This window comes from Hyperolius riggenbachi, chromosome 3 (genome assembly GCF_040937935.1).
Source record: "Hyperolius riggenbachi isolate aHypRig1 chromosome 3, aHypRig1.pri, whole genome shotgun sequence".
NCBI classification, from domain to species: Eukaryota; Metazoa; Chordata; class Amphibia; order Anura; family Hyperoliidae; genus Hyperolius; species Hyperolius riggenbachi.
This window is the reverse complement of record NC_090648.1, coordinates 109,264,249-109,286,571: the sequence shown is the minus strand read 5'-3', so window position 1 is coordinate 109,286,571 and position 22,323 is coordinate 109,264,249. Positions and strand designations below refer to the sequence as shown.

Below are 22,323 nucleotides of genomic sequence, written 5' to 3'. Positions count from 1 at the left end.
GTGTGTGTGTGTGTGTGTGTGTGTGTGTGTGTGTGTGTGTGTGTGTGTGTGTGTTTCTCATAGAAGTGAATGGAAATAGATAAGAAAAGATAACAGGATCGAATCGGAAATCGATCGGACGGAAAATCAACCGAAAACCGCATCCTGTGTACACAGCAATAAGAAGGAAGATGTCCCCCCGTTGCAGTATATTTGGGGAAGTGCAAGAGGAAGCCATTCTCATCCTCGAAGGAACTTGTGGTCACAGGGTCATCGCTGGGAAAAGTCAAGTGCTGAACTAGCATGTAGAGTGTAATATGTGGTATTAGACATTCTGAAGACTGAACCTCAAAAATGAGACTGACCCACACTCATTTAAAGATGTTCAAGATGGAAATTAGAACGAAGAAGGAGGAGCATTTCACATGGGCTTTATTTAGTCTGCTGCCTGGAAAGGTGTGTTGCCTGCATAAAACACTGCATAGGAGGACATTAATTCATACCTTGTATTCAGAGAGGTCTGCTGTCTGGAAATATTGCAGTGCTTCATTAAAGGATATCAAAGGCGTTTGTCCAGGAAGGTCACTCAGAAGTCCTGCTTACAAAGATACATATATGAATGCCTCAATAACTATGCAACTGGTACTTGAAAAGGAAAAATCCATATCTTTCTCGGTTTAAGTTCCCTTTAAACTATGACCTGGCTGTCCTGCTGATCCTCTGCCTCTAATACTCTTAGCCATAGACCATGAACCTCATTATGGTTTAGGTTAATGAGCATTGAAAATCATGATATATATTCCATATGATATGCATACAAAAACAAGGGCCTGAACTAGGCTGTTCACTGAACTATTACATAAGATTAGGAGAGGTCATAATGTGTAGATTCTCTGGTTTGTAGACTGCTTGAGGGTACTTTCCCACAGACAGGTTGCCATGTAACACACACAGTTTTGCACACTGTAATGCGGTGCAATTCACACCTCATCAGTTGTGCTACGATGCATTGGATTTTGTTGTTACAACACAGGACATGCAGCGCATTGCTAGAAGTGCACACATTGACGCACACTGTTAGCCAATGAAGGTGCACATTGCTCAGTTGCTTCTATTACTGCAATCAATCATATGCCACCGCAAATGGTTTGGTGTTTTATGTGTACATTATAACATAATGCAATGCCCCCAAAGTGAAACTGGCCTTCAACATGCTTATAAACATTATACATTAAATTCACTTTCACAATCTGAATATGGATTATGAAAACTTTATACATACCTGATTTCTCACAGTACAGCCCTACAAGAAACAGAACATTTCATTAATCAAAAACCAAAATGGTAAAAGTGATGCACAGAAATAGGCAGCAGCCAAACTTGGACCTTTAATACATAATACACTTACCTTTCATCTACATATACTGTGCAATCTGTTATCACTGCATAAATATACATATTAAGCAATACCTGCTTTATGTGTGTATTGCAACACACTGGAAAAAGAAATTGTCATTTTTTTTGAACCTCCTCGGTAAACCAGAGTCAGGCTCGGGGGTTGGAAATCTGCAGCTCAGAGTGGTAACCCCCAGCCTGACTCGGAGTAGCCACCGGGTGGTAGGGAGACACAGCACAGCAGCATTTGTAAATCACCTCCCCTGAGGATCCATATGCTGGCAGACCTCCTTCCGGCCCTCGGAGGCTTGTGTCAAAACACTTCTACTGCATACTTGTTCCCAGCAAGTGATTCGGAAAGGATAACAGCCACAAGATCAGCATTAGTCAGGGAACTAGCATATTTCAGTAGGAAATGTCAATGTACATTGACTACGGCTGTGCAGGGGTGGTGTACCTGCAGGAGGTGGGCACCGGCACGGAGGTCTGTCTATCGGACTTGGAAAGGTGTGGGACGGGAGAACATTTGAAGATATTTCAGTAGGAAGTCTGCAACGGCAGCCTCCGTACTTGTATGAAGTTACAGGTTATCTCCCAGTGTCACGTGATACAAAACTGACCTGTATGTATATTTTCAAGAGCATCCCATTCTTGCTCCGCTTTCAGCAAATCTTCGTTTTCTGCGAAGAAAATAAGTTGTTGTTAACAGGAAAAATATTGGCTCCTATGAAAAATGTATTTACAGGCTAGTAGGGCAATCAAATATAATAATCACTAACAATAAAAAAAACTTAAAAAAAAAACAAAAAAAAAAAAAAACACCTTTATGAAGCAACAATCCGCCACAGGTCCACCACACTGCTGGGCACCTGCATGGCCTATGCTGATTTCTTAATATGAGCTCTTACTCACTGGTTCATGAAGTAATAAGTGAATGTCTTCCATGCACGGCTTCATACTGTGTTTTTACACTGCACCTCATCAACCCTCTTACTGGATGAGAATCTGTCAAATGCAATGACCGCCAAGTCTTCTTGGAAGCCTTAATATATGTGATCTGTGGTGTACAGGCACCATTAACCTCTTCCTTTAAACATCTGGGATGACATAACATACATTCTATTCAATGACAAGACACATGCGGATAAGTAATCTACCATGTTATTTCTGAAAACGACTCAAAAACTAAAATTTCAGTAACTACTCTTACTTACATAAAACATTTGAAAGCGTTCCCAAGTATTCCCTTAGTGATTTTTTTATTTTATTTTCACTTCAGAGAGCATTAGAAGCTTGCTTATCTGTGGTCATCAGCAAAGCCTTGTGACTTCACTCTGCCATTCTCGTTTTCTGCTGAAGTGACTCAGCTGCTGGAAAGGCAATGTGTCTATTCAGCAAAGGAAGAAGGGCAGAGAGAAGACACCGGCACAGGGAGATTCTTGCCTTTGCCGATGACTAGAGATAAGCAAGCTTCTACTGCTCTCTGCTGTGAAAACAAACAACTTTACACAAAGGGAATACCTGGGAATTCTTTGAAACGTTCTTTTATGCAAGTATAAGTAGTTACTGAAATTTTAGTTTTTGGAGTATAATAAAGGAGACTTCTATAGTAGAAAGCTTAAATCATGCAGGATACACACTACTGCGGTAATTGTCCTCAGAAACACTTTGTATAGCTACAGTATATGTTGCTGTATATTGGTATGTAACCCCGCCCTCCCAGTGATGCTTAGCCTCGGCTGTTTAGCCATGCAGAATTCTCCTCCCAAAGCATTCTGGGAGTCCAGGTGTGTTTTGTACTGGCTTTCAAAGACAACTGAAGCGAGAGGTCTATGGAGGCTGCCATATTTATTTCCTTTTAAACAATACCAGTTGCCTGGCAGCCCTGCTGATCTATGTGGAATCAGTAGTATCTGAATCACACACCAGAAACAAGCATGCAGGTTATCTTGTCAGATCTGACAATGTCAGAAACACCTGATCTGCTGCATGCTTGTTCAGGGTCTATGACTGAAAGTATTAGAGGCAGAGGGTCAGCAGGACAGCCAGGTAACTGGTATTGCCTAAAATGAAATAATATGGCAGCCTCCATATCCCTCTTGCTTCAGTTGTCCGTTATTCTCAGTAAACGAACACCTGGTAGCAGTAAAGATATCGCCACCTGTGATAAACGTCAGAATATAAACCTGGGTAAGGAAAGGCTTTACAATGGGCAAACACTGACTAAATAGCTGATGAATGAATAGCTTAAAAAAGTCACTTTATGCATTACCTTATTTTCACTACAGGTCCTCTTAAGTGTGCCAACCACGTTTTCCACATACCTGGCTCTCTGTTAGGCTCCTCCCCTTTGTTCACCAGCGTCTGCAGCACACTGTTCTGCTTCACTGCAGATATCTGATAAATATATGCACAAATATATCAGCTATGACATCACATATTCAACAGATAACACACAAACAATCATGCCTACATTATTATTTGGTGTGATAAAATATGAATGTTAAAGGGAACCTTAACTGAGAGGGATATGGAGGTTTCCTTTTAAACAATACCAGTTGCCTGGCAGTCCTGCTGATCTCTTTGGCTGCAGTAGTGGCTGAGTCACACACCTGAAGCAAGCATGCAGCTAAGCCAGTCTGATTTCAGTCAGAGCACCTGATCTGCAGGCTTGTAGAGGGGCTGTGGCTAAAAGTATTATTAGAGACACAGAATCAGCAGAGTCAAGCAACTGGTATTTTAAAAGGAACAATCCATATCCTCAATTTAGGTTCTCTTTAAGGTAGTGCAGTCAATAGCACTCTTGCTTGGCAATGCTGGGTCCCAGGTTCATAGCTGAGCCAGGACACTATCTGCATGGAGTCTGCTTGCCCCGCGTTTCCCCCCGGCACTTATTTCCTCCCACGTCCCCAAAACAAACAGCTAAGTAAACTAAATCCTCCAAATATTGGCCTTTGTCTTCGATAGGAACATGAGACTATGATAGGGATTTGATTGTGAGCTAGAGGTAGAGTACACTGCCACAAAGGTAATCTCACTCACCAGTGGGTTTTCATTTCATAGATATTACCCTGGCTCAGGGGTACTTTAACTACTTGAGGACCGCAGTGTTAAACCGCCCTCCCAACCAGGCTATTTTTTGTTGCGCTGGGCTGGGCAGGCTTGTCAGCCTCCTGCACGGCCCAGCTATGGTGGCCAGCGATTGGACTCACCTTTTTTTTGTCCCTTAGGGGACATGCCGCCGGAGGTGTCCGATTGCTGTGGCAGCATTTTTTTTCAGCCTGTATAGGCTGTTTCACCCTCCCTCCCTCCTCCGTTCACTGAATTTGAACAGGACGGCGATCCGTCCTGTTTCGCCTCTCATAGGCATGAGCCTATGAGAGGACGGCGATCCCCGGCCAATCAGAGGCCGGGGATCGCCGATCTCATACAGCACTGCCGGAGACCGCCAAAGACCCATTGGCGTGACACGGTCATTAGGTAGTTAAGTCACTTTCATACCAGAAAGGCGATCACACAGAACAAATCCCAGCTGACACAACGAATGACTGAATATTGGCCTACTGAAATGCTGACTGGGTATTTGATGGCAGTCGTTGCACCTCACAGTGGCCTCTAATTCTCATCACCTGAGGTAACAAAAAGCCATTATTTTACCAGCTCATGTAGCCCCCTTTATGGCCTTTTCCACTGGCTGCGATCCGCTTCTAAAAGCAGATCGCAGCCATTTTGCCAATCGCAAGAGCACTGAGATTTATATGTAAATCGTGGTGGTTATTTCCCACTAGTACATGCCAGTTTTTACCTGCACACAATAGCCTAATAGCATGATTCTCGCTGTGCTCGTGCTCCGTTCAGGACAGCTATACGGTGCAATTACGGCTAGTGGAAATCGCTGCTTGCTTGATTGCATTTGCAATCGCGAGTAGCAGTGAAAAAGGGCCCATACAGAGGATTGTAGTCAAGAAATTGATCAATAGCTGCAATTTTGACATTTTGTCAGAAGTCATAAGAATTCAGGCAGATTCAATCAAGATGATTATACATGCTTAGGATACCTTAATTCATTATCCATGCAGAACAGCTTGTGGCAGGGAACATTCATTATTACTAATCAAATAGAGCTGACGTTTTCCATAACGCTTTACAAACAATGAATAACTCAGTGGCCCTCAAACTATGGCCCACGGGCCTAATGCACAATGCAGCCCCCTACCCCCCCCCCCCCCCCCCAAACAAAATATAACTTATAGATGTGGCCCACTGCACCTTTAAATATCAGCTGCCCGCATATAGAATAGCAGTGCTGGTGGTTTTCCTAGCGGTGGGGAAACAGCCTGGATTGAGAGGGGCGTGGCCTGCACCCGCTCAAGTTGGATGCGTTCTGAACGAGCTCTGCGCATCCCTGCTGCATCAGAGCTAACCCAGGCATCTGAATGCTGCTTTTGGGGTCGGGTTCCCCACCTCCTCTCCCCCAGACTACTCTAGCATACAGATGGGTGACAAAGGAAAGCGACATGCTGAAGACTCCGGCGCTGAGAGACCCTCTACAGCACGCACCCTGAAGCCCAAGATGGCGCCAAGCGCGAGCAGACACGAGGACTTAGACACTTAGAGAGCGAGTCGGATGGCGATAGCCGCTACTCAGGTACGAGGGGAGCCCAAGCTCATGGTCAGAAGCCGGGGAACTCTAGAGACACCGACACCTGTGACCGAGATCTAGTCGATAAATTTAAAGCTATCCTACAGAAGGAACTAGCGGAGGCCTCCAGTAAGCTAGCTTCCCTCCTGTCTAAGGAAATCAAGGAGCTGGGAGCTAGAACCAACAAACTAGAGAGACGAATGGACAATGCGGACATAGTGATCGATGAGCACGATAGGTATATAGGGGACATGCAAAAAGACCTCCGGGCGACACATTTTCCTATGGGGGCCTTTGAGAATCGTGCCCGTAGAGGAATCTGCGAGTTCAGGGCCTTCCGGAAAGCATTATTAACCTCATTTCCACGGTCACGGCCCTGTTCCAAGAGCTCAACCACAGTCTCCCTATAGAAAGGCTGGAATTTCGACAGGATCCATAGGGCCCTTGGGCCTCTAAGGCCGGATGGCACTCCCAGAGACATTGTCATAAAATTCACCTACTACAAAACGAAGGAGACACTTTTTCAAGCAGCCAGAGCAAAAGAAAAGTTTGAATTCCAGGGGCATCAATATCAGGTTTTTGCAGATCTTGCACCTGCTACTATACAGCACCGCAGGGACATGAAGCCCGCCATTAAAATCTTGCAATCATGCGACATCAAGTACAAGTGGGGTTTCCCCTTTAAACTGATCTTTACTTGTGTCAATAACGTCCACGCGGTGACAACTCCCGAAGAAGCCACCTACGACAACTACAGATCCAGGCTGAACCCTTCCTTTCTAGGCCCGAAGGCGTAGGGCCTGTTGCTTCGTTGTTTATCTTTGGAATGCCTCTGATTTTTGTTTTTAGGCATGAGGCCTCCTAGCTGACTAGGATATAAGCAATCACTATTCTGATGGGGTCGCTTTAAGTGGCGGTCCCAATTTTTGGCCCATCTTTTACATTTTATGATGATTATTACTCAATGTTTTGCTGTCTAACTAGCTTTATTTATCCTAGTGACTCATTGGTTTACTTGCTTCGCTGCTCAACTCTGGAATGCCTCCGATTTATGTTTTTGGGCCTGCAGCCTACTAGCTGACTTTACTATAAGCAATCACTATACCCTGATGGGGTCGTTTCTAACAGTGGTTCCAATTTTTGATCTGCCTTTTGCATTTTATGAGGATTGTGGTTTAGGTTTCTGTTACCTAACTAGCTTTATTCCTTAGTTAACCTAGTTGCTCACTGGTTTACCTACTGGGATTCATACTATTAGTAACAATATATATTGTGTGTTTTTTCTATATAGATTCAGGCTTTGGTCCCTCTCCACAAGGTTGTAACCTCAGTTGAAAGCCTTACTTTCCACAAACCCTTTTCCCAGTAACGGCTAAACCCTGAGCGCGCCAAGCTCAACCTGGCCAATGCCTTTTTTCTATCATGCTCCTAATTCCTTTTTTCCTAACTCAATTACCTAATCTAAGGCTTTCCTCTGACTGTTCCAGCTCCTGATGTTTTTATTTTTCATTTTCCATATATTAATGTATGCTGTTCACTCTAATGTTATGCCGGGGAAGGGGGGGGGGGGGGGGGGCAGTGGTGGGACCACATCTTAAGTTTTTATTTTTCTATAATAGAATTTATGATGCATCTAAGTTATATAATAGCAGTGTTGGCTGTTACCAGGGCTATGGATTTTGTACAAAAATCATCCGACTCCCGACTCCTCAGTTTATAAAATCACCGACTCAGACTCCAACTCCGGGTACCCAAAATTGCTCTGACTGACTTCCACAGCCCTACTGGCATTACCCATTCACACACTGAAGAAGCCAGTGAGCAGTAATTAGCTGGCTTCCAATTCTGCATCAGGTGACACTGCTGTCCACCTGGAAGGCAGGTTGTCATCTGGGTATGCTTCACTGTCTGGTGCACAAAGACGTTCGAGTGCGCATGACTGAATGGCTGCTGCTGGAAGTTTTCCTCTGTGCAAGATTAGGGTGAATCAACACCTAGATTCAATGTAATGTTTTTCAACATTTTATGCATGTTCCGGACCCCCAGCAGTCTGAAGTATGTTGACCTGGCCCTTGACCGAAAAGGTTTGGGGACCCCGGGAATAACTGTTCCTCAAAGGAGCTTACAAATGACCTTACTTGAGTCAGAGTGCAATATCTGTCGCAGATAAATTCTTTTTTTTTGGGGGGGGGGGGAATGTGGGAGGCGAAGTCATCAGAACATACAAAACTTTAGATAGTATCATGACCAAAACTACATATTTGAGACTCTAAAGCTGCAGGACAAGGATGTGCCTGCAGAGGTCTTAACAATTATACATACAATTGTATAGCAAGTCTTTGATAAACCTCTCTCTCTTCTGAACCCTCTCACAGCTCTTGGTATTGTCCCATTACCGTTATGGGCAGCTTTCTCTAACCGATTATGAAACACCAAACGAGGGCTGTGGAGTTGGAGTCAAGGAGTCAAAACCATTTTGGGTACCTGGAGTCGGAAGTTTCAATAAACTGTGGAGACTGATGATCTTTGCACCAGCTCCACAGCCTTGGTAAGTATTAGACTAAGGAGTCGGAGTTGAAAAGTCAGAGCAATTTTGGGTACCTGAAGTCGGTACCTGAGGAGTCAGATTCGGATGATTTTTGTACAGACTTCACAGCCCTGCCCAAAACCATCCAAAACATAAATATTATCAGTCACAATGCAGATTTCCTGAAATTTCCTTCACTAGGCAAGCATAAGTAATGGGCAAGCTCAATTTTGGATTCCAATAAACTCACCGGCACTGACTTCATTGATGGCAGAAAGCTGCTGTGGGTTTCCTGTAGGTCAGAGTTGACAGCCCAGCCGTTCATTACCTATACAGAAGACATTAAACCAGTAAACATCTGGAATACATAAATCCATCTGACGTCAGACACCAGAAGACACAAAGCACATGCTGTCCAGATGAGTCTGAAGAACCAAGAGGTCATCTCTCCATCATGCTGACCAGAAGTCTTCCTACAGACCAAGAGAAGTAGATCAATGCCGATTACCCAAGCTGTTCCTAGCTACCTCTGATCCCTATGATGGATTTTACCTCCTCGGCTGTTACCTTCTCCGTGATGAGTGGCAGGTGATGAGTATATTCTGTTGTTTGAGTGTTAACATCTCATCTTTCTACCGTGTACCATCTGAAGGTACACAGATGGGCAGAATAAAGACATGAGGACTCTTCAGCTTCCACTCACCACTTTCTATACAGAATCACCCAAGGCTAAATGCAATTATCCTTAATCAGTCCTTACTAGCGTCTGTACAGAACGCCTGGGCTAGGTGCTATTTTCACTGATCAGTCTTTACCACAGGACTCCTGGAATAGGTGCAATTGTCAATGGTCAGTCTTAGGGCTCGTTTCCACTATTGCGGTGCGGAATCGCCTGGATTCCACCGCTGATGAAATCGCATGCGGATGCGATTCCCCATGCGTTTTTTGCCGCGAATTCGCATAGGTGTGGGTATATGCGATTTTAACCATGTCACTGCCTGTGTGAATTTACATCGGTACCTACGCGAATTCGCATGCGCATTCGCGGCAAAAACGCATGGGGAAAACGCATGCGATTTCCCTATTAAATACATTGCATGCGATTCGCATGCATTCCACTTTCAGGCGAATTCGTTGGCTCTTTTGTGCGTTTTTTCACCGCTCAAAAAAATGCACATCACCAACGCAACAGTTGAAACAGGCCCATTCACTTGTATACCATGTGCGAATCCGCATGCGTTGGACGCATGCGGATTCGCGATAGTGGAAATGAGCCCTTAAAGAAAACCTGAACTGAAAATTAAAAGTCAAAATAAGCATACACAAGTCATACTTACCTTCCATGTAGTGTACTCCTCAAGTGTCTTTCTCCTGTCCCGCGTCCTGTTTGTTCACTGTGATCAAGGGAATTTTCCGTCCTCCATTTTCAAAAATGGCCATTACCCCATAACTGCTTTCTGGTCAGCACACAGTTAAACTGTAACATCGCCCACTTGAGCCATAAGGAAACATGGACATTACCTTGTACATCAGTTTTCCTCTCAGCTATAACTGACAGCAACTGATATTTTATTGACAGCAACTGATATATTTCAGATCTGACAAAATATTGTCAGAACTGGAAGGGATTATTGTCAGAATAAAATATTGAGCTTCTGAAAGGAATTGATGGCAAGGTAACTATGTAATGTTCATTTGAAATTACCTCATGTGTTTATTTTAAGGCTTCTTGCACACCAAGACGTTGTGTTAGGTGTCACGTTAAGGTCGCATAACGTGCACCTAACACAACGTATGGTGCTGCAAAAGCCGACGGTAGAGTGAGCCGCGTTCGGCGGCTCGATTCCTATAATGTCTCCCAGAGTGGCGCTGATTGGCCAGCGGGACCACGTGATGCGGAGCGAGACACTCCGCATCACGTGGTCCCGCCGGCCAATCAGCTGCCGCCAGTGCAGTGAATATTAAGTAGCCATGTGCGCGGCTACTGTAGCTGGCTCTCCCTGCCTCCTCTCCGCCCCCCACTGCGCATGTGCAAACAGTCTAACGCGGCTATAGCCGCTCCAACGCCGTAGCATGCTGCACTTTGCACCGAACGTGCAGCATTACATGTAACGCAACGTGGGCTGTGTGAACAGCCTACTTGTGTTACATTGCTGTGCGTTGGGGGAGCGTTACAGGCGCACTAACGTGCGCCTGTAACGTCTTGGTGTGTAAGCAGCCTAAATATTTTTACTCAGTACAGGTTCTCTTTAACCATAGATCCCTGGACTAGGTAGAACTCTTAAGGTGCCCATTAACGATAGCATTTTTCACTAAATACGATCTTTCAATGCGATTTGCATGATCGTAACTAAATCAGAAGGCAATTATCGATTGTTCACATTTACTGAACGATTCTTTCTCAAATTCGATCATAAAATCCAACTTTCGGGTCGATTTTATCCTAATTAGCAATCGACCAAAGAATTATTCCTTATAGAACGCCTTCATAAACTGCAAATATTCTATACCATTCTATCGTAAAAATCGCATGGAAAGACAGATGGCTCCATACTGCGTGCGTCATAGAGGGTGCTCACGCAGTGTAGAGCGGCCCGTCTTCTGGAGCACTCAGGCTCCCGAAGCATTTCCGAAGCCTCCCTTCGGCTGCGAAACAGCGGTATTTGAACGAAATGAATGAATACCGCTACGGGGGAGCCAGCGCAACAGCGGGGACCGGGAGAGGAAGGGGGGGGGGATGCTCTATGGGACCCAGAGCCTCTCTCTCCTTAGGTGAGTAACTGACTTATTTAAATTTCGGTTCCCATTCACTCTAACAGCTGGAGAGCCAAGTTATCAGATCACTGGCCTAGGTACAAAAAAAGTGACAGAACCCCTGGCTGCTGTCCCCCCCCCCCCCCCCCCCCCAAACCTTCACATCTTACCTGCTACAACTGCTGCGACTGTCCAGCTGCTGCCAGCTTGTTTGCTGCTTCTCCACCACCAGGTGCATGTGTGTGATGTCACACGCGCCATGTGCTATACACAGCAACCACGTGATGCTCATGGAGAAGCAGCAGACAAGACCAGGAGCAGCTGGAAAGTCATGGCAGGTGAAATTTGAATGCACAGGCAGGTTCATTAACATTTAGAGGGGCAGCAGAAAGGCAGCGGAGTCATGAGAGATTTCATGCTGAAATCTATCAGCGATCTGCCTGCAGTGTGTAAGAAACCAACAGATCTCTCTCTGATCAAATTCCATCAGAGAGATCTGTCTCTTGGCCAAATTGCCAAAACATTGATAGATGGACGAGCACCTTTAGAGGCAGATCATCAGTCAAGCAATTTGCATTGTTTAAAAGGAAATGAATATGTAAGCCTCCAAATCCCTCTCACTTCAGGTGTCCTTTAAAGGGAATGTTCCATATCCACTTACCTGGGGCATACTCCAGCCCGTGGCAGGCAGGAGGTGCCCTCGCCGCCGCTCCGGAGGCTCCCGGTCGTCTCCGGTGGCGCACCTGACCTGGCCAGGCCCGGCTGTCAGGTCTGGCTCTTCTGCGCTCCAATCTGCACCTCACGGGGGGGCATTGACGTCACTGCCCCTGCGCAGTATAGCCCGGAGGACGTCCAATGACGTCAGCGCGCCCGCGTGGAACGCAGAAGAGCCCGACCTGGCAGCCGGCCTGGCCAGGTCGGCCACCGGAGACCACCGGGAGCCTCCGGAGCGGCGGCGAGGGCATATCCTGCCTGCCACGGGCTGGAGGAAGCCCCAGGTAAGTGGATATGGATTTTTATTTTTTTTCCCACTCCCTGAACCTTCCCTTTAATAAAGCAGGAAGCACAATGAGGTAAATACTGTATATCAGAACCAATAAAAGAAAATGTAGAGCAGGTGCTCAGAGCAACCAATCAAAATCCTTGTTCTGGACATTTGCACCTCCTGACTGCACTTCTGTTCAGGCAAATCTGCCTGAATGCTTCCAGATTCTAAGTAATGCCCACATTGTTTGCAGAAAGGCTACCTCACCGTGGTGTAAGTGTCCAGTAAATTATACATTGCATGCAAACTATAGTGGAAGCCAAAGTTCCTGCATAGAATAATAAATGTAGCATTTGTTTTGGATGCAGGGCATGTATTTTCAGCCTAATAGAGGTGGTGCATGCCTAAACAATTAACCAGTCAATTGCAGCATGTTTTTTAGGGATGCGCAACCCCACCCCTTTCATAATTTTGCTAGTATGTAACTACCAGGTTATCTGCTCCCAGTCCGTATTCCTGAGTTTCCCGTTTGCATGGTAATAGTAGTTATGCATATGATTTGCATCTGAATTTAATACAAAGTGTGCAGAAAGATTATTAGAGGTGCTGCACATGTGAGCTATTGGTCATTTCAGATGCAGCCTTTGTGGTATGCGCTGGCCTTCTCCTCGCTGTACATTTATGAGCTGTGGTGGCAAGCAATGCTCAGCAGAGTTGCCTGACTGGAGAAGACTGTTTCAGAACGGCTTGTCGTACCTCGTTCTCCATGATTAGTTGCCAGAAGTGGGTGTTCAGAACCCAGCTATAGTCTATTTTTGTAGTTCTCAGTATCTTTTTCTAGTAGGTCCTGTGTTGTCCAGCATTTTGGAATAAGGCATCCAGCTGAATAGTGCAAAACAGTTCTGTGCTTGGACGGTGCAGGGCCTTCCGAGCCCCATGATGTAACAGTCTTCACTGCAGATCAGACTTCACATGGAAACTGGAGCATTGGGCAGACAGAAATAAAACAGGATGAACACAGGAAATATAGTTACATATCTATTTTAATTATTTTTTTTAGCATTTATATAGCACTGACATTCTTTAGCGCTGTACAGAGTATATATATTGTCTTGTTATTTAACTGTCCATCAGAGGGCTTCACAATCTAATCCCTACCATAAATGAAAAAAAACCAGGCGCCAATAGAATAAAAATGATGCCAATTTAAAACAATTAAAATGTGGGTGGCAATGGTGGACTTGCCCACCCTACAGGAGACAAAAGACCACTTTGTATGGTAAGATACATTTAATAATTTTAGTACTCCAAATACAATACAGTTTGCAACACGTTTCACGGGACACAAGCCCACTTCCTCAGGCAAAAACACTTATAAGCAGGGGCATCCAAGCAGTGATCTGTACTGAGGTGCCACGCCAGTACAGATCACTGCTTGGTTGCTCCTGCTTATAAGCGCTAGTACCAGACTGGTACTATCTGCGCTTGACTCAGACGTGCCCTCCTTGCAGCACAAGCTGAAAATCTCAGTCGAGCTTAATGTTGTTAGTTAAGCCGCTAGTGTTGAGGATCACTGCTTCTGGCCCCGCTGTGCGCGGATTGGCCAGAAGCAGTGAATATGCATAAGTGTTAATGAGCGGGGGGCGGATCCACTCGAGAGAGCGGCCGGGCACATACAGCATTACTAATCACTGGCTAGCGATGGAATGATGGCAGCGGTAGGCGGAGCTGTACAGAGCATACAGCTCCGCCTACCGCTGCCGTCATTCCATCGCTAGCCAGTGATTAGTAATGCTGCATGTGCCCGCCGCTCGCTCAAGTGGATCCGCCCCCCCAGCCCGCTCATTAACACTTATGCATATTCACTGCTTCTGGCCAATCAGCGCACCAGCGGGGCCAGAAGCAAGTTACAGACAGCGGACCGGGCATTGTGGTCCGTGAACAACCCCCCCCCCCCTCAAGTGCAAAAAGCAGGATTTGAAAAAAAATCGGGGGAAAATCAAAATTGCGATTTCTGAGAGAAAAATCGCAATTTCGATTTTCCCCTAAAATCGTGCAGCCCTAACTCCAGGTACCCAAAATGGCTCTGCCTCCTCAGTCTAATACTAACCAAAGCTGTAGATTTGGTATACAAATACTCCAACTCCTCAGTTTATGAAACCACCTACTCAGATTCCAACTCCACAGCCCTGCTGACAATAATGTCAGAAACACCTGATCTGTTGCATGCTTGTTCGGGGTCTATGGCTAGAAGTATTAGAAGCAGAGAATCAGCAGAATAGCCAGGCAACTGGTATTACTTAAAATAATTAAATATGGCAGCCTCCATATACCTCTCACTTCAGTTGCCCTTTAAAAGACATAAATATAGTGTTAACAACTAACCACAACCCCCCCCCCCCCCCCCCCTAGTGTCTCCACCCCTCCCTTTAGATTGTAAGCCTCTGGCAGCATCCTCCATTCCCTGGTGTAATCTACAGGATCATGTGCTCCTGTCCTATGACAGCCTGTACTTGTATTACTGGGCCTACCTAACCAGCCCACATTGCATGATCATGTATTTTGTACAATTTGCATGTATAACTTTGTTCTATGTGTATAACCTCATGTATGTCATCCTTGTATCATTGTATATATTTATTGTCCAGCGCTGCGTAATATGTTGGCGCTTTATAAATACAATAAATAATAATAATAATAACCAACCTTTTTAAAATTCTCATATTGTGGTGTTGTAAATAGCAAAATAAATGCTAAGAAATGTGCAGAAACAACAAAACAGTTTAGCAAGTTTCTGCTAAGTTTATGGATGCCTTATACATATGCCCCTTAGTGACTGTGTTCACCATTGCACTATGCAAGCTTATAGGTGGCCAATAACCAAAGTGGTGCAATGATAAAAAGGTGCTGCTGTCCCTAATGATTAAATAATTACAATGCTCTCCAATTCTGCAGAGGAAAGCATTATGTCATGCATATTACTTAGAAGGCAGACGCATTGTATAAGTAAGCATTGCAGCAGGCACTATACATACGGGAGAGCTGCTGGTGGAGTAATGGATGGTGGACGTCCATTCATACTCCCCCCGTGCCCCCCTCACAGGACTCCCCGCCGCTTCTCCCTCCAGCTCCCTCCAATCTCAGCGGCCATCAACTTCCCCGAGTCCTCAGTCCTGGCAACCGAGCAGCGCCTAGCACGCCGGGAATGTAGTCTACCAGAGGCACTCCACCCTGTCAATGATCTACACGTGAACTACATTTCCCAAACTCCCTGCTGCTACAGAGCCAGAAGTGTCAGCCGCCACGCCCCCTAATTGTGTCCCCAGTATTTCCAAAGAAAGGTCAATGAGGACCTCCATTTTCCCGGAGCTCGTGGTGCATTGAAGCTATAAGCATAAGCTAGCCTTGCCGTCTGCTTCAATGGAGACACGATTCTCCAGCACTGGTTGTAGTAGGCATTTGAGAGGAATGATGTGACAGCTGGACTATTATGCACTGTTAAAGCTAATGAAACCTCGGTATCGTTTAATAGATTACTGCAAGTGTATGTACACTGCTCTGCGTGCAAGACCCTACGTCTCGTTGTAGAATATATATATATATGTAATCTGCAAGCGTGTGACAATAGAAGATTTTCTTTACTGCTCATTCTCTGCAATAGAGGAATCCCAGCAGAGTGTCCCCATAGTAACACAGAGCATCTAATGATGTCATTCACTCTCAACACTGAGGCTAGGAGCACACCAGGCAGAATCGCTAGCGATTTGCCCATAATGAACGTATATGGGCCGCAAGAAAAAATGCATAGTGCGTTTTTGTGCGTTTATCAATACTGCATATTTCTCAAGTTAGGAGCACACTAGGCAGCTAAGGCAGCGTGGAAACCATGACTTTTTTGCATTGTGCATTTTTGAATTTTTTTGGTGCGTTTGGTACTTATCCGTTAGCCGGGCGCATCTGGCAGGTGGCGCTAATTACTATTCCCCCTCCAGGCCGACATGGATAGTAGGGAAAGATGTAACTCTGGTGGAGTTTTGTCGCCACCTAGAGGATGCGCCCGGCTAACGGATAAGTACCGTGCGTTTTTATATGCGATTGCAATACATTATGTTCGTTTTTGAGAATTTAAAACGCACAGATATGCGTTTTTTCATGTAATATAAACAAACAGAGCACTAACCAAACCATGTTCATGGATAATACTGAAAAAATTAATCAACAAGGAAAGCAATCCATTATCTATTCTATTGGCAGGCATTCACAAGTCAGGAACATTAAGGCTGGTTTCACAGTGGGACGTTACAGGCGCACGTTAGAGCAGCCTGTAACGCAGCCCACCGCACAGCAATGAAAAATCAATGGGCTGTTCACAGTGCCCACGTTGCGTTACATAGTAACGCTGCGCCACCAGACAACGTACTGCATGCAGTACTTTCTAAGCGGCAGAGCCGCGTTAGACTGCTTGCACATGCTCAGTACGGGTGGGTTTTTTTATTTTGGGGGCGGAGAGGAGGCAGGGAGAGGCTGCTACGTAGCCAGGCACATGGCTACTTAATATTCACTGCACTTGCAGTGTTTTCTTCTTGGAGCGGCCGCTGATTGGCTGGCGGGACCACGTGATGCGGAGAGCTCCGCTCACGTGGTCTCCGCAGTGCCTCCGACAGAGCAGGCGCACCAACGCAGCTCTTGCTAGCGTCCTGCTCCAACACCACCAGGCGTTGCGTTACGGGCACGTTATGCGACCTTAACGTCCCCTCTAACGCAACGTCCTGGTGTGAAACCAGCCTTAGACTATAAGACACAGTGACTTCCCCCCCTCCCCCCCCTCCCCACTTTTAGGGGAGAAAAAGTGAGTCTTAGGGCCTTTTTCCACTACAATTACTCAGTGAAAGTGGTCAAAAACAGAGGGACATACGTGTCTATTTTTCTAACCACTTTGAAACCCTTGCTACGCTTATCTACTCCCCACAGAACTTCACCTGAAGCTCAGGGGAGTAGATAGGCGTACTTGTGGTTAACAGTGTGCTGTATGCCCAATAAGCTATCTCACTATGTATATAGGGTATCATTTTAACCGTGACAAGTGAGAGAATAGATTTTGTGGGTTTTTTTTACTGGAAAGCTGAATGAAAAGCAATAAAACTGTTATTTTCATATACTATGTACCCCCAAATAAAAAAACCAAAAGTGACAGCATTGAGAATACATAAATAGTTACCCTAGGGACTTAGCTTTTAAAATATGTATGCCATGAGAGTGTATTACTGTTAATCATGAAGATAAGGGCTTTTAATTACTGATAGAGTACAATGAGAAAACAAAAAACACAAACCAGAAACTAATATATTATCGCCATACATTGTACTAGGAACATTATTTAAATGTTGAGATAACCAGGACAAATTAGCAAGTACAATGTGTGGGTTTTACCTATGGTAACATTGTTTATTTGAAAACTATAGTGGATGGAAATGGAGAAATAGTGTATTTTTACTTTTTTTTCTTATTTTTCCCTTTAAAATGCACAGATAATAACATAATTGCTAAAAGCAAATATCACCCTCACAAAGCATAATTTGTGGCAAAAAAAACAAGATATAGATCTTTTACATTTGATGAGTAGCAATAAAGTTATTGGTGAATGAATGGGAGGAGCGCTGAAATGTGAAAATTGCTCTGGTTTTTAAGCAAAAAACCCTGTGGTGCTGATCAGCTGATATATAATCAGAAAAATGGCGCCAGGCATCTATATGAAACAATACAAATACTTTATTAGTCAAAAAATTACAAAAAGAGTGCTTTTAAAAACAACATGGGATGGCCACCCCGCCACAGCCAACCACAATCCTTCCACATACACCCACACACAGGCACACCACGGCCGTATACCAAGCACGCCAGAGGGATTTTGTGGTGTATAGTGAACAGATATATACGAGACACCGGTCTCAAAATAACTCCATATATAGACACCTCCACAGCCAAGTGTTTGTTAGTTCAGCAGGCTCGGTTAGTAGATTAAAGCGGTATCGTCACCATAAAAATCACATTTCAACAGCAACTGGTCTGAGTGTATTAAGTGATAAAGATGCTAATCCTGCATTCAAAACTTTCAAAACTTTTTCTGCTGTTATGATTTGGAGTTATCACATACTTAAGGAAGTAGCAGTAGGGTATTGTACCGTGTTAGCCATCAGTAAAAGCAAGAAGTTTTAAATCAGGATGATACCATTTATTGGCTAACTAAAAATGAATAAAATAAGCAAGCTTTCGGCCTTGCAGCCTTCGTCTGGCTTATATCCTGTTAGTTTGCAAACTGGTGGTACAGACAGCTTATATACATGCAACATCAAAAGGGAAAACAGATATTTTTTTCAAGCATAAATACATGTCATTAAGATGCCTTAATTCACACAGACCATCGACCTGGGGTTAGAGGTTGTAAGCCAAGATAAGAATCCTTGTTTACTCCCTGCTCACATACCTGGGAGTTGGACTGACACAGAGGTATCGTAAATTCTTAGTTCACAAGTTCAGCTATAATGGCTGAGAAAAGTTCAAATGTCATCAGTCTCATACCAATATAGAAAGTTGTTGTCCTTATTCAAACCGTTCTGCACAGCTTTGAACCAATTTATAAATTTTGTTTCTGCTATTAATAGATCATTTGACGTTTTGAAGCCACCCTTCAGGGCAGTGACACGAAGATCATCCATGCTGTGTCCGTTGGACCGAAAGTGTGTAGCAACTGGGAGCCCAGATTTGGTATCTTTAATAGTGTGCCTGTGTCCATTCAGAGTTTGTCCAGTTTCTCCCACGTACATAATCCTATGGCTGAGGCCCAAATCAGGAAAGCCAGCAACATCCCCAGGACTGAACTCCTGAAATATAAGCAAAACCAGAAAGAGGAACGTGTCCCTTTGGTTGTCACCTACAACCCACACCTGGAAATCTTAAGGAGGATTGCTAAGGAACTACATCCCATTTTACACAAGGATCACAGACTGAGAACGATATCCCTAAACCTCCACTCTTGTCATATCGGCAACCACACAATCGAAAACAGATGATTGTCAGGAGTTCTTTGAATAGGCCTCAACAAAACGGAACATCACCCTGCCGACAAAAAATATGTGGGACCTGCGGACACATTTACTCCACTGACAGGGTAACGATACCAGGTTCACAACAGGAGTACAGAGTACAGGGTACATTTTCCTGTGGTTCCACCAATCTGGTGTATCTGATCATGTGTGCTAAATGCCCCAATGTTATGTACGTGGGAGAAACTGGACAAACTCTGCGCAAACGTATGGATGGACACAGGCACACTATTAAAGATACCAAATCTGGGCTCCCAGTTGCTACACACTTTCGGTCCAACGGACACAGCATGGATGATCTTCGTGTCACTGCCCTGAAGGGTGGCTTCAAAACGTCAAATGATCTATTAATAGCAGAAACAAAATTTATAAATTGGTTCAAAGATGTGCAGAACGGTTTGAATAAGGACAACAACTTTCTATATTGGTATGAGACTGATGACATTTGAACTTTTCTCAGCCATTATAGCTGAACTTGTGAACTAAGAATTTACGATACCTCTGTGTCAGTCCAACTCCCAGGTATGTGAGCAGGGAGTAAACAAGGATTCTTATCTTGGCTTACAACCTCTAACCCCAGGTCGATGGTCTGTGTGAATTAAAGGGATACTGTAGGGGGTCGGGGGAAAATGAGCTGAACTTACCCGGGGCTTCTAATGGTCCCCCGCAGACATCCTGTGCCCGCGCAGCCACTCCCCAATGCTCCGGCCCCGCCTCCGGTTCACTTCTGGAATTTCTGACTTTAACCACATAACGACCGCCCCCAGCCGATGGGCGGCGGCAAAGTCTGGGCCCAAACGACCGCAATACGCCCATCGGCGGGGGCGGCTGCGGGAGTGGCTATGCGGCGATCGCGTCATTCGTGACGCGATCAGCCGCCGGGGACTGGCTCCGCCCCCCGTTCGCCGTAACCCGCCGGCCGTTCGGAAGCGCCGGCGGGTTACTGGCATCCGGATCGCCGCTGCAACAGTGTATAATAGGCTTTGTAATGTATACAAAGCCTATTATACTGGCTGCCTCCTGCCCTGGTGGTCCCAGTGTCCGAGGGACCACCAGGGCAGGCTGCAGCCACCCTAGTCTGCACCAAACACACTGATTTCCCCCCCCCCTGCCCCCTGATCGCCCACAGCACCCCTCAGACCCCCCCCTGCCCACCCCCCAGACCACTGTTTGCACCCAGTCACCCTCCTAATCACCCATCAATCACTCCCTGTCACTATCTGTCAACGCTATTTTTTTTTTAAGTCCCTAATCTGCCCCCTACTCCCTCCTGATCACCCCCCCACCCCTCAGATTCTCCCCAGACCCCCCCCAGACCCCCCCCCCCCCCCCCGTGTACTGTATGCATCTATCCCCCCTGATCACCTGTCAATCACCTGTCAATCACCTGTCAATCACCTGTCAATCACCCGTCAATCACCCCCTGTCACTGCCACCCATCAATCAGCCCCTGATCTGCCCCTTGCGGGCAATCTGATCACCCCCCCACACCAATAGATCGCCCGCAGATCCGACATCAGATCACCTCCCAAATCCATTGTTTACATCTATTCTCTCCTCTAAACACCCACTAATTACCCATCAATCACCCCCTATCACCACCTGTCACTGTTACCCATCAGATTAGACCCTAATCTGCCCCTTGCGGGCACCCAATCACCTGCCCACACGCTCAGATTGCCCTCAGACCCCCCCCTTATCAATTCGCCCGTGCAATATTTACATCTGTTCTCCCCTGTAATAACCCACTGATTACCTGTCAATCACCCATCAATCACCCCCTGTCACTGCCACCCATCAATCACCCCCTGTCACTGCCACCCATCAATCAGCCCCTAACCTGCCCCTTGCGGGCAATCTGATCACCCACCCACACCAATAGATCGCCCGCAGATCCGACATCAGATCACCTCCCAAATCCATTGTTTACATCTATTCTCTCCTCTAAACACCCACTAATTACCCATCAATCACCCCCTATCACCACCTGTCACTGTTACCCATCAGATTAGACCCTAATCTGCCCCTTGCGGGCACCCAATCACCTGCCCACACGCTCAGATTGCCCTCAGACCCCCCCCTTATCAATTCGCCCGTGCAATATTTACATCTGTTCTCCCCTGTAATAACCCACTGATTACCTGTCAATCACCCATCAATCACCCCCTGTCACTGCCACCCATCAATCACCCCCTGTCACTGCCACCCATCAATCAGCCCCTAACCTGCCCCTTGCGGGCAATCTGATCACCCACCCACACCAATAGATCGCCCGCAGATCCGACATCAGATCACCTCCCAAATCCATTGTTTACATCTATTCTCTCCTCTAAACACCCACTAATTACCCATCAATCACCCCCTATCACCACCTGTCACTGTTACCCATCAGATTAGACCCTAATCTGCCCCTTGCGGGCACCCAATCACCTGCCCACACGCTCAGATTGCCCTCAGACCCCCCCCTTATCAATTCGCCCGTGCAATATTTACATCTGTTCTCCCCTGTAATAACCCACTGATTACCTGTCAATCACCCATCAATCACCCCCTGTCACTGCCACCCATCAATCACCCCCTGTCACTGCCACCCATCAATCAGCCCCTAACCTGCCCCTTGCGGGCAATCTGATCACCCACCCACACCAATAGATCGCCCGCAGATCCGACATCAGATCACCTCCCAAATCCATTGTTTACATCTATTCTCTCCTCTAAACACCCACTAATTACCCATCAATCACCCCCTATCACCACCTGTCACTGTTACCCATCAGATTAGACCCTAATCTGCCCCTTGCGGGCACCCAATCACCCGCCCACACCTCAGAACGCCCTCAGACCCCAGCCCTGATCACCTCGCCAGTGCATTGCTTGCATCTATTTCCCCCCTCTAATCACACCTTGAGACACCCATCAATCACCTCCTGTCACCCCC

General features: G+C 45.8%; 1 protein-coding gene across 4 annotated transcripts in view; it reads right to left on the bottom strand.

The window, feature by feature from the left end:
- Positions 1 to 15,447, bottom strand: part of ELMOD3 (ELMO domain containing 3) — a 117,024-nt gene extending 101,577 nt beyond the window's left edge. For 3 of the 4 annotated variants that reach the window (XR_011030215.1, XR_011030216.1, XM_068274756.1), the window contains exons 1-7: positions 15,318 to 15,447; positions 13,039 to 13,261; positions 8,794 to 8,871; positions 3,699 to 3,771; positions 1,995 to 2,054; positions 1,262 to 1,282; positions 483 to 574 (exon numbers count right to left, since the gene is read on the bottom strand). Coding sequence is in view for 2 of the 4 variants with exons in the window: in XM_068274756.1 (XP_068130857.1) it covers positions 483 to 574; positions 1,262 to 1,282; positions 1,995 to 2,054; positions 3,699 to 3,771; positions 8,794 to 8,871; positions 13,039 to 13,050 (336 nt within the window). In the remaining 2 variants the exon portion in view is untranslated. The remainder of the gene's footprint in view (positions 1 to 482; positions 575 to 1,261; positions 1,283 to 1,994; positions 2,055 to 3,698; positions 3,772 to 8,793; positions 8,872 to 13,038; positions 13,262 to 15,317) is intronic. The other variant, XM_068274757.1, reaches the window with a different exon arrangement.
- Between the last annotated feature and the right edge of the window lie 6,876 nt (positions 15,448 to 22,323).